Source organism: Antedon mediterranea, chromosome 7 (genome assembly GCF_964355755.1).
Source record: "Antedon mediterranea chromosome 7, ecAntMedi1.1, whole genome shotgun sequence".
Classification (NCBI taxonomy): Eukaryota; Metazoa; Echinodermata; class Crinoidea; order Comatulida; family Antedonidae; genus Antedon; species Antedon mediterranea.
The window spans coordinates 10816308-10829498 of record NC_092676.1 but is presented as its reverse complement, the minus strand read 5'-3'; the positions used below and the strand labels follow the sequence as shown (position 1 = coordinate 10829498).

General features: G+C 31.7%; 1 protein-coding gene across 2 annotated transcripts in view; it reads left to right on the top strand.

Moving 5' to 3' along the window:
* The window catches only part of LOC140055766 (amine oxidase [flavin-containing]-like), an 84223-nt gene extending 71363 nt beyond the window's left edge, over nucleotides 1-12860 (top strand). Inside the window, exons 14-15 of one of the 2 annotated variants that reach the window (XM_072101167.1) lie at nucleotides 1950-1972; nucleotides 12440-12860. In XM_072101167.1, the coding sequence (XP_071957268.1) occupies nucleotides 1950-1972; nucleotides 12440-12470 (54 nt within the window). In that variant the 3' untranslated portion in view covers nucleotides 12471-12860. The other variant, XM_072101166.1, reaches the window with a different exon arrangement.
* The last annotated feature ends 331 nt before the right edge of the window (nucleotides 12861-13191 follow it).

Sequence of the window (13191 nt, the reverse complement as noted above, 5' to 3'; positions counted from 1 at the left end):
TGGCAAGCCAATATGATAATTCAAATATAAAAATTGCATATTTTATTAATATTACCAACTACTTAAAATTATCGGTCGTAAGAAAGTAAAGTTTTTATAGTCCGATTGTGATGAAATTAAAACAGAATTGTTCAGCAATATATTGTTGTTGTCAATTAATCAATTGTTATTGCAATTTAAAACTAATCCTAATTAGACCATGGTTTGGGGATACTTTTTTATCAATTTTTCTCTCAACTAAAGACCACATTAAAATAAACTTTTAAAATTAATGCATTTTTAGGGTAGAACAGCCTCTGAAAGTTAGAAGAAAATCAAACAATATACAACATACACACAATGAAAAAAAGATTGACAAACCAACCTGATTACATTTTACCCTCTACCATTAGGGAGCAAAATTACCATTATGGTTTAATTGACCATTTCTAGCGCCGATCTTTAGTTGGAGGAATCAAATCGGAGACGGAAGCTACAACCACTAAAATACGGGTTCGAAAAGTGGTCGGTAATTGGATTGAGACCTGCTGTATATCCTAAATATTATACAATTGAATGTAAAACTAATAAATAATAATAAAAATTGTTTTCTTCTATTATTTGCTTATTTTCTAGCTTAAATCTTAAGGTACATTTACCTAGGCCTATGTAATTAAAATATTATCCCTCTTAAAAATAATTTTAAAACAATTTTTTTATTGAATATGCCATTTAATGTCACATAATAATATTGTCCATCAAAAGTTTGATGAAAAACTGTAGTTAAAGAAGAAAAGAGCCCATTGTCTGCCGGACAAGAGGTTTTTGTTTAAACTTTTAATTGCTTATTTGGAAAAGTAGAATATGCATGTTATTTCTATTTGTTTTTTCTTCTATAAGCATAGTAAACTTTAGCGAACCAGAAAGCTACATTTTATGTAGAGACCATGATGGTAAATACCTTTCTTGACGGTTTCATTGTTCCTTTCACTAACAACTTTTTTAGAAGAATGACTACTGCAATTAGACTGACTGACCTCTAGAGGGCCAGGTCTGTCTAATTACAGGGTCATACTGTATATGTAACTCAGTTGGTGTGCGCCTTCTTTTCGGTTGATGGTGTTTTGTTTTCTTCGTATCCAAATTGCCTCTTTTATGAGTCTGCTGTAGGTGTCTGATTCTCTGTTAATAATTTTATGTGAAGTCCAATTTATTACGTTAGTTTAATGACATTTACTGCAAAATGATCCATTAGGACAAATAGAAATATACATGTTACGAACAATTTGGCACTATTTTGAAAGATGAATGGGCATTCGTAATTAAGATATGATAATACAAGGTCAAGGGTCAAAATTACCTATTTATATAAATAAAAATACATTTTTTTCATCAAATCACAAATAAAATAATAGTGTACCAAGTATGTATTGTGATTTGTTAATACTTGAGCAAAATAGAAAAACAGACCTTATAAAAACAATTTAAGATCAATTTTGCTGTATGACCAGCAGTTATTGAGATATAACATTAAGAGGTCAGAGGTCAAAAACCCAGAAATAACCTTTCCCGCCATTCTTCAACAAACTTGTTTATTAGAGCAAATATAAACATTATTGTGAGTTTGAAACTAAAATGAAATGTATAAGTTATAGCGGTTACCAAGATATAAGGTGGGTGGGTCACAACATATGTGGTCATTTTTCAAATGGGTGACAAATCTGTTAAAATTTGGACACCAAGTTGACAAATTTCCTTATCAATAAACACATAAAAGCAAAAATTTGAACTTGGTCAAAATAAGTAGAGGAAAAAAAGGTGTCAAATGCTGCGAAAAACACAGATTGGTAAGCTTTTTTTATTAGGCATATAACTATTGGTAAGTTGGCAGTTACTTGAGAGAAAGTTGGTTGATTAAATAGTAATAACGTATATATATGCATACTTCTATGATCATTTTATGTATTCAGATACTGTATAAGGAAGGCAAAATCAGAAAAGAAGAAATATGGCAAGATGAACCAGAATCCAAGGTGAATGTTTGTTTGTTTGTTTGTTTTATCTTTATACTGGGTGACCTCTTCAGTCAAAGACTGATCTCCCAGAGGGCCCAGTTGGTGATCAGTGGCTGTGATGTACTAATACACCGGGGTAACCCCCTACTCATCTCGAAAGATGTACTAGGTTCTTTAAAGTGCACACGATCAAGTTGTGTACACTGGACCTACGGTTTATAGTCCTTATCCGAGAAGACTCGTTCTACCACCAGAGCCATGGAGTGAGTGAACCTCAAACCCCTGCCGATGTTATGGCTACGTGATTACGGTTCCACTGTCTTAACCGCTCGGCCACTCACTCACTAAATGATGCACACACTTAAATATGCCACCTTCAGTTCATAGTCCGGTGGCAGACAGGAGAGGGGGTATTACCACCTAATAGGGGACAAATGGCCATACAACTTTTCTGGACCAGAATTTTCCGATTACGAATCTGGATATTTTTATGATTATATGTATCTATTCAACAACCTTTGCGCTACCATGGTGGGTGCTGAGCTAAGAAAATTGTGTAAATAGAGCTGAGTACCTGGAAATTGCATTTTACATTGAAATACGAAACAAAATTATAAGTCTACAGAACCAGCCCACCATGGTTGGAGAGGAGCTAAAAACATTTTGAAAAATAGAGTTGCTAGCTAGAGGTCCCGGAAATTTATAAGTATCCATGACCAGCTCTATGGTTGGGGCTGGGCTAAGAAAAAAAAGTGGACTCGTTTGCAGGAACAAATAAATAGACATGGTGATTTATGTAGTCAACTAAAATTAGCACCCTGGGAATTACTTGAGTCAAACTTAAACAATAGTTTGTTAAAACTGTCAGTCATAGTCGATTGAAATAGAACATGTAACTGTACACCTTGTGACGTTTATATTTGTTGTCATAATTATTAATTATACAATTAACGTTGAGAAGCAACTGTGAGTAATAAAGTTTATTTGTATAATTGTGTTTAAACAGTACACTCACAGTAAGAATTTTGCACTTCAAATGTCGTAGAAGGAGATAGGCCTGTAAATGCAAAGCATCCTCGTATTATTGTGTGCAGGTATTTTTCAGCATCAACATCCATTAGACAGTGTATACCACGATCAGGAAATCGTTGAACCTCAATTCGTTTTAATCGTCAATAATATCTCGGTATATTTATTCAAAAATTCTCATTTAAAAGTACATACATGGCGGCACATGGCTGAATTGCATATGTATAACACAATAAAAAAAATTTAAACTATAGACAACTCTATCAACTATATATAAAAATATGAATAAGAATAAGTTAGACTGCAGTTACCTCAAATAATACAAGCAAAAAAATAAATAAATTAAAGTTTCTTCAAAAGTTCAACCATAATAGGAACTGGACTAGTCTGGAAACGTTTGGTTTTATAACTATAATTTTCCATTTTACTGAGGACATGGAACCAGGTGGAGAATTGGCCAGAGGCATGTGCTTTAGATGCAAAAACCTTGCAAGTGTGCCATCTTCTAGTGTGGAGAGGTTCAAGATTTAAAATGGCACAGGAATCCGAGTATGTTGTATACTCTCTGCCCAACACAATCTTGCAGACACGCTTCTGAATCTTATTCACCTGTCCCTGCGTAAAGCCTGGTTTCCATAAAATCGCTACACCGTCGCTACAGCGTTTCCATTAAAATCGCTACACGCGCAGATGTCGCCGACGCAATCGGGAAGGCTCCCCGATTCATCGCAGTCAAATCGGCAAAGTTCAACCATGTTCAACTTTGCCGATTTTGTCGGCGATGAATCGTATACAAGTACCAAAGAATACTTAGCACTCGCATACTAAATCCCCGATAAATCCAAATCCATAGAATCGCTACGCTCTGTCGTGTACCAATTTTATGGAAACCAGGCTTTAGACCCGCATGCCACAAAAGGGCTGCATACTTAAGCACCGGTCTCAAATAACCCTTTTAATCAGAAACAAGTTCATTACTATTAAGACCTGCTCTGTTTAACTTGCGTATCATAAATATTTTCTTGTTAGCTTTAATACAAATTTTATCTACCTGGCTTTGCCACTTTAAATTGTTTTGAATGATTACACCTACAGTAACAATTTAACTTCCTGTACTACAGCCAAAGAGTTATTAGATATATGCAAATCAGGAGAGGGGGGATATATGTTTACTAAAATTGCATTTATTTAGTTTATTATTAAAGCTCCATTCAAACTTGCGCCGTATTCTTAAACCAGACTTTTTCAAGTCCGGTTTAAGAATACGGGCGAGTGTCTAAACTAGTTTGAATCGATGCATCACCACTAGTCCTATTTTCAGCAAGTGTGAGGTTGTCTAAATATTACCACACTTTCATTTTGTTATTATTGATGTTAACTAAAGCGTCATTGATCATAGGTAAAATTGCTATGGGACCAATGATAGTACCCTGGGGCACTCCACCCATCAACTCAATCCAATATCCAAGACTTTTTATTTTCTTTCCGTCAGGAAGTCCACCACCCACTGTACGAGTGGGGGAGGTGCCCCAAGTTTGAGTAGTGACTGAGATTTGATGGTCAACTAACTCAAACGCCTTGGAAAAATGTGTGCTAATGTTTTTAGGCTTCTCTGCACCTGAAACTAGATAGTGGTAAATATCAGACAGTGGGTGGTGGACAATCCTTTGCAGTTACCGAATTGTCTATAATCAATCCGGGGATAAATAATGATCTAACTCAACTTAATTAGTAAACAGGGTTATATTAGGTGGTTTTTTTCTTACATTCCCGGTGCCTTGCGTTCGCGGACAACCTCAAGATCTACAAGATTATCAAAACCCCAGATGACTCGCGTGCGCTTCAGGGAGACATAGATTGTCTATTTGAATGGACCACCGTCTGGAAACTGTCTCTGAAGCCTGAGAAATGTAAAGTTTTAACATGTTCTTTAAAAAGGAAATAAAATCTTGTCGCTTACGAATACAAAATTAACTGTGATTCACTGGAAAGGGTTGAAGTGCACGTGGATGAAAAATTAACTTTTTCTACTCACGTGGTTACCGGCTGCTCGGGCTGATGTGGAAACATTGCATATATTTTATACCTCCAGCTAAATTTGCCCTTTATACCTCATTAATTACTCCGTCCTTGGACTTCTGTTCTGTTATCTACAACTCAATATCCCAAATTCATGCCACAAGAATCGATTGGATTCATACTAAATTCATAAAGTTCCTCGGCCCAGCAGCTGGTTCTCTCAACACCAGTAAATTCTTGCCAAGTACTGACGCACACGAACCGACATGATTTTTCTTTTTAAATGCTTAAATTCAAAGTTTGATTGTAAATTTGTCTCTCAATTTCATTTTCGTGTCCCTGTGCGTAAACTTCGTATTAATAATCTTTTAAAAGTGCAGTTTTCTCGTGTTAATGTACGTAACGGTATTTTTTGTCGGGTTGCTCATTCTTATAATAGTTTAGTTCAAACGTTTCCTTACGTCGATATTTTTAGTTGTAATACTTCTGCTTTTAATGTCATTTTTAATAATATATAAATCTGTTCGTTCCTTGTTCTTTTTTATGTAAATCAAATGTATATTTTATGGCGATCCTGTTTTGGTGTTTTTTATCTTGAATAAATAAATAAATAAATAAATAAAATTGGTGCCAAACGTATGAGCCACCTTTATTTACCATTGAGTAAAAATTCTAGAAGTAACGCGCGATTTACCGAATTTTGCCCGTATGTAAATTTATAGATACATATATAACACATTGTAATAATTGGTCAACTTTGACTTTATATCTCGAAAACGCTTTGCTATTCTGATCGATTACCTTTTAGTCCATGGGCCAGACATTTTTTCGGTATCAAATTGGTGGCAAATGCTACCATACATTTTTGGAAAGCTTAATATGTCTACTTTTCAAAAATCCATGATAGCAATGCCAATTGTACAGTTTAATAGTCATTTTTGAGGATTATATAACACCGCCTACAGAAAATATGCAACACAAAATTTTGGGGTAGGAGGTAACACTTTTGCTAATAACTCGGGATTTAATGAACAGATTTGCATTTTCTTGGTATCAAAATATGTAGTGTATAGACTGCTTAAGTGTAATATATTTTTCTAAGTAAATCCAACAATTATTGATGCCATTAGAGGTCAGAAGGTCATTGAACTTTAATAAAAAATGATTTTTTGTCTAATATTAACTTATAACTTTCAGTTTTTAACAAAAAAAATACAATAGATGTTATGCAAACTGATGTTTTCATGAACATATAGACCCAATAAACAAGAAAATAAAAGTTAAAGATTAACAAAATATGAATATGCTGTGTATTATAAAGAAATTTGTTGTTTTTAGTAATTTGTAATCGTTTACAATTATGGGATAGGGGGTAACATTTTTGCGAATAACTTACAATTTAGTTAACAGATTTGCATTTTCTTGCTATCAATATGTAGTGTATAGATTGCCTAATTGTAATATACTTTTTAAAAATGAATCCCGCATTTGTTGACATCTTTAGAGGTCAAAAGGTCACTGACCTTTAATAAAAAATGCAATTTCTTCTAAATTAGCTTATAAATTTCAATTTTAAACACAAAAATACAGGAAATCTTATGCAAACTAATGTTTTCTTAAACCTATAGACACAATAAATAAGAAAATTGAATTTAACATTTTTTCAAAATTGAATATGCTGTGCATTATAAAGAAACTTGTTCGTCATTAGTAATTTGTGACAATTATGGGGTAGGGGGTAACGTTTTTGCAAATAACTTAAGATTTAGTGAACAGATTTACATTTTCATGTTATCATTATGTAGTGTATGGATTTCATTATTGTAGTATACTTTTTAAAAATGAATCCAGCATCTATTGACGTCTTTAGAGGTCAAAGGTCAATGACCTTCAATCAAAAATGCAATTTCTTCTAAATTAACTTATACATTTCAATTTTAAACACAAACTTACAAAAGATCTTATGTTGATGTTTTCCTAAACATATAGACACAATGAATAAGAAAATTGAAATTAAACAAACAAATATTCTATGAATTTATGAAGACATTTTGTCCGTTAATAATAATTTGTTATTAACAATTATAGGGTAAGGGGTAACATTTTTTCTAATAAAAAAGTAATAACTTTGTATTTAGTGATCAAATTTGCATTTTTTTGTATTAATATGTACTGTGTAGGTTGCCTAATTGTTATATTCATGTTGAAAAAATAAAACGTAACATATTGACATCATTGTAGGTCAAAGGATCATTGAACATTACCAAAAATTACAATTTCTTCCAAATTTAACATTAATAAAGTTTCAATTTTAAACACAAAAATACAACAAATCTATTACAAACTGGTATTTTTTTTTCAATCCTATAAAGACAATGTACAAATACAAATTAAAGTTAAAGATTAAACACAAATAAACATGTATAGGCACTAACAATATGAAGAATTTTGACCGTATTAGTAATTTGTAATCCTTAAAAATTATGGGGTAAGGGGTAACATTTTTGCTAATAACTTTGAATTTATTGAACATATTTTGCATTTCTTGGTAACAATAAGTAGGGTACTGTATAAACTGTTTAATTAAAAATTGTTATATCAAAAAATTATGCAACATTTTGATCTCAAATAATATTACCAATAGTGGTTGTGTAGTTTTAATTAAAGCCTGTAGACAAAATTTTAGTACAGTATTTAGTGTTGTTGTGGGGTACAAAATAACATTATGCATGACTTGTTGGAGGGTATACATTATTGAAAAAAAAATTAATGATTTTGTTTTAATATGAGGATAGGAGCTTTATAAAAACATTTATTTCATCGTGAAATTACAGGGTGGATAAACTATTTATAATTTATCGTGATTATAAACTAAGTCTCACTTAAGGCTTAAGGAGTGGAGTTGAAAGAGTCGTGAGTTACAAGCCTGGCACTAGGTCAGGATTGAACCCCGGACCTTGGGATTGGAAGGCAAGCACGTTAACCACCAAGCTACAGCTCCACTACTTTAGATAGAGTATTTGGTTATTTTTTAAATACATATCCTCCGGCTACTGTTTTTAGGCTATACTGTATAAATTGTTATTATTTTACAGATTGTACTTTAAATCAATTAATCGACTTATATAGTAATTTTAAAAATGACACTAGGGCCTACCAATTAAATTTGTATTTAAAAGATATTCTTTTTCTATAAATGTTCATCTGACATTTTCCTGTATCTTGGTTTACAAAAATGAACTCCGTAACAATATGTAAATGTTTCAGATCTGCATATCAGCTGCAGTTTAGCAATTCACACTTTCTAGAAAAATTAATTCTATTAAATTACATCGTCAAATTCCAGTAAAGCCTACATCATTTAAAACAACTGGGTACGGTATATATAGAAATCTTTAAGAGACATGATTTTGTTATCGCAAACTGAAGTATGATTTTGTGCAATGTTCCTTGACATTTTGGAATGTGATACTTTGCAAGTTTCCCGATTTTGATCAACGTTACCGTTAATATCTTTTATAATGTTATGAAAAAGCTGTCGAAAATACTAGAACCAAGTACACTGGTACAGCACGTTATAGTCTTCAGTCTGTATTCTCTAGAGATGTGAAGGGCATCCAACAATGGATAGAAACACTATTTGGCTCAGTGGCGTCTGTGAGCAATGATGAAAATGTAAAGTATGCATGACAGTCTCTTCTGAAGATGTACCAGATATGATTTTTCCTTCCTGTGTAAATTATATTGACTGGACCTTCTCACCTAACTGTAGGTGATTGTGTCAGAGTTATCCTCCAATATAATTGTTAATTTCCATGTCAATGTCTCTATCGACACAATATTTTGGGTCCTTTCCAGGAGTCCAGAAAATACAAAGAGACTCTGATGACCGTAACATGCTGCACCAGTGTTCTTGGTTAAAACATTGGTTAATAGATATTAATGGTAACCTTGATCAAAATGGGGAAAACTTACAACCACCTTCGACCATGCCAAGATACATGGCACATACTTCAAACTGCGATATGAAAACATAGAGATACCCAGTTCTTTCAAACGTATGTGGAAGATGTGGAACTGCAGCTAATATGAAAATCTAAAAAATTGACATATTAATGAGTTTGAATAAACTAACTGTTTTCTTTAAATCAAGATAAAGTAAAATGTAATTGTCCTGTAATCTTACAATACCATAACAGTTTTGTTTAGAAAACTATCTCATTTGCATTTGCAAACCAGATGAACATTTATAACCTTAGAATATCTTATCAGTTACAAATAAAAGATATAATTGGTAATCTAAACAATTTCTATGATTACTATAGACAATTGAATGTTAGAATATGTAAATTAGAAAAAAACAATTTACAACACAGAAGCTGGATATGTTTATTATTATCAATATGTAATAACAATGAAACATCAAAGATATATTTATTATCCTCATATTTAAAATTCATTTATTTTCCAAAAAGTCATGCATTTTGTTATTTAGTAGTACCCCATAACAATACTAACGGTGAATTTTTTTCTATAGGTTTAATAAGTTAAAAACCACATAAATCTATTGGTAATAACATTTTGATAATTTTTAATATATAGCAATTAAACAGTTTATATACTACTTATTGGTTCCTAGAAATGCAAAATATGTTGACTAAATTCAAAGTTATTAGCAAAAATGTTACCTCTTATCCCATAATTTTTAATAATTACAAATTACTATTACAGTCACAATTCTTAATATTATTACACATATTTATTTGTTTTTAATCTTTAACTTCAATTTCTTGTCCATTTTCTTTATAGGTTTAAAAAAAAGTTAGATTTGGTGTATTTTTGCGTTAAATATTGAAACTTTATTAATGTTACATTTGGACGAAATTGCATTTCTTTAAATGTTCAATGACCATTTGACCTACAAAGATGTCAATATATGTTACGTTTTATTTTTTCACAATGAATATAACAATTAGGCAACCTAATTAGGAAAAATGTAACCCCTTACCCTATAATTGTTAATAATACATTACTATTAACAGACAGAATGTCCTCATAAATTCACAGAATATTTGTTTGTTAAATTCAATTTTCTTATTTATTGTGTCTATAGGTTTAAGAAAACATTAGTTTGCATAACATATCTTGTATTTTTGTGTTTAAAATTGAAATGTATAAGCTAATTTAGAAGAAATTGCATTTTTGATTAAAGGTCATTGACCTTTGACCTCTAAAAGACATCAATAGATGTTCGATTCATTTTTTAAAAGCATATTACAACTAGAGGGTACTCCGAGAGTACAAACCTCCGCCTACTGTAAAATTCCTCTACATAAAATGCCCCCTGAATATTTTTTTTTAACATTTTTTTTTATTAGTTCTAAGTGTAAATATGTTAACTGCACACTACAAAGTTGTGGATGACAGTGTGGTGTAATGGTTATGTATCCAGCCTCTCACAGTTGAGGTCGCTGGTTCGAGCCCCACTGAGGGTTTTTTTTTTTAATTATTTTTTTTTTTTTTTTTTTTGGTGGACCTTGATCTTTGACCCTGACCCTTCAAAATGTAACCACAATTATATGATGTGTCATTGATCATTGTGGCTAAGTTTGGTGAGAATCGGATCAAAACTGTGGTCTCTAGACAGTAAAATAGTTTTTTGTTAGTTGTGACCTTGACCTATGACCTTTCCCCCTCAAATTCGAACTCGTCCGAGCTTTTTGGGCATAGATCATTGTGTCCAAATTTGGTTAGAATCGGATAAAAACTGTGGCCTCCAGGCTGTTCACAGACACACACACAAACACACAAACACACACACAAACATACAGGGGTGAAAACATAACCTCCTTGGCGGAGGTAATAATGAAATCCATACACTACATACTGATAACAAGAAAATGTAAATCTGTTCACTAAATCTTAAGTTATTTGCAAAAACGTTACCCCCTACCCCATTATTGTCAAAGATTACTAATGACGAAAACATTTCTTTACAATGCACAGCATATTCAATTTTGAAAAAATGTTAACTTCAATTTTCTTATTTATTGTGTCTATAGGTTTAGGAAAACATTAGTTTGCGTAAGATATCTTGTATTTTTGTGTTTAAAATTGAAATTTATAAGCTAATTTAGAAGAAATTGCATTTTTTATTAAAGGTCAGTGACCTTTTGACCTCTAAAGATGTCAATAAATGCGGGATTCAATTTTAAAAAGTATATTACAATTAGGCAATCTATACACTACATACTGATAGCAAGAAAATGCAAATCTGTTAACTAAATTGTAAGTTATTCGCAAAAATGTTACCCCCTACCCCATAATTGTAACTGATTACAAATTACTAAAAACAACAAATTTCTTCATAATACATAGCATATTCATATTTTGTTAATCTTTAACTTCAATTTTCTTGTTTATTGGGTCTATATGTTCATGAAAACATCAGTTTGCATAACATCTATTGTATTTCTTTTGTTAAAAACTGAAAGTTATAAGTTAATATTAGACAAAAAATCATTTTTTACTAAAGTTCAATGACCTTCTGACCTCTAATGGCGTCAATAGTTGTTGGATTTACTTAGAAAAATATATTACACTTAAGCAGTCTATACACTATATATTGATACCAAGAAAATGCAAATCTGTTCATTAAATCCCGAGTTATTAGCAAAAGTGTTACCCCCTACCCCAAAATTTTGTGTTGCATATTTTCCGTAGGCGGTGTTATATAATCCTAAAAAATGACTATTAAGCTGTACAATTGACATTGCTATCATGGATTTCTGAAAAGTAGACATATTAAGCTTTCCAAAAATGTATGGTAGCATTTGCCACCAATTTGATACTGCTTTTGCAAAAAACTGGACCTGGCCCATGGACTATTTCACATTCGTAATCTATGAAAAATTCTGGTCTAGAAGAGTTGGATGGCAATTTGTCCCCTTATAGGTGATGATTCCCGCCTCCTGCCACCGGACTAATATGATTTTATCTACACATTTACACTATATTAGTAGTAAAATTTCAATTTTATATCTTATTTATGAATAAATTTAAGAACAGAGAGCCTCTGAATGGGCAATGCATTCATTCGATCAGTAAAGGTTTCCAATGCATGTTTTTCAAACCTAACAACCCAAAACTCATTTTTAAATCTTAATTCTTTTAATAAACACATTGGTATAAATTTGTATTATTTTCTAGGAAATACCAGCTGCACCATTGAAATCAACATTTTTGGAGAGAAATGCTCCAACAGCTTCAGGTTTCTACACATTTTTAAAAAGAATGGTTCTCACTGGGGCACTGACTGCCTTAATGGTTACATTAAAGAAAAAGTCTTTATTATAGCATAAAACTGGTAAAACTTTAGCAGCTTGCATTTTAAAAATTTTCACTTTACATAATAATTGTAATGAATAGTTCTGATAAAAATTTCTTTGAAATTAAATTAAATTAGTTTCTGTAAGATTTTTCGTGGTGTACTTGTATGATGGCTTTATATATACTGTATTTAAATATTACATGACAATATGCACTTTTACAGATGGAAGAGATACAGTAGTATTAGAATGTATTTAATGAAAGTAATATTTTAACTTCAAATAAAATTTAAATTTAAGAATTTTAAGTTAATTATCTATATGGGAACTTACTGTACTGGTATCGATAAAACATTTTATTTCAAAACCAGTACTTGGATTCAGCAAATAAAATTACATTAGCTGGTTTAGTTAGCCGAAACCACAAATTTGATTTTTTTTTCTATTAGTTTGTTTAGTCAGGCAGCATTTGTCACTATATTAACTTTACTTCATAAGTTCATATATTTAGCCAAGTTTGATTTTTCACTTTTAAGTGATCAAGGACATCACAAGACACAACTTCCAACTTGTTGTCTAAATTCTAAACGCGTTTTTCATTCGCTGGGGGCGCTTTTTCAAAATGGCCACCTATGCTATCAAGTACTTATATCTCGGCAACCACTAATCGTAGAGACTTGGTTTTAGTCTTAAAATGTTCGTAAGGTACATAATTCTATTCACTATAATGGAACATTTTGCCCTAAAATGACTGTCAATACTATTTCTGACCATTTGACCTTTAACCTAATCTTATCATATCTCAATAACTATTGGTCAGA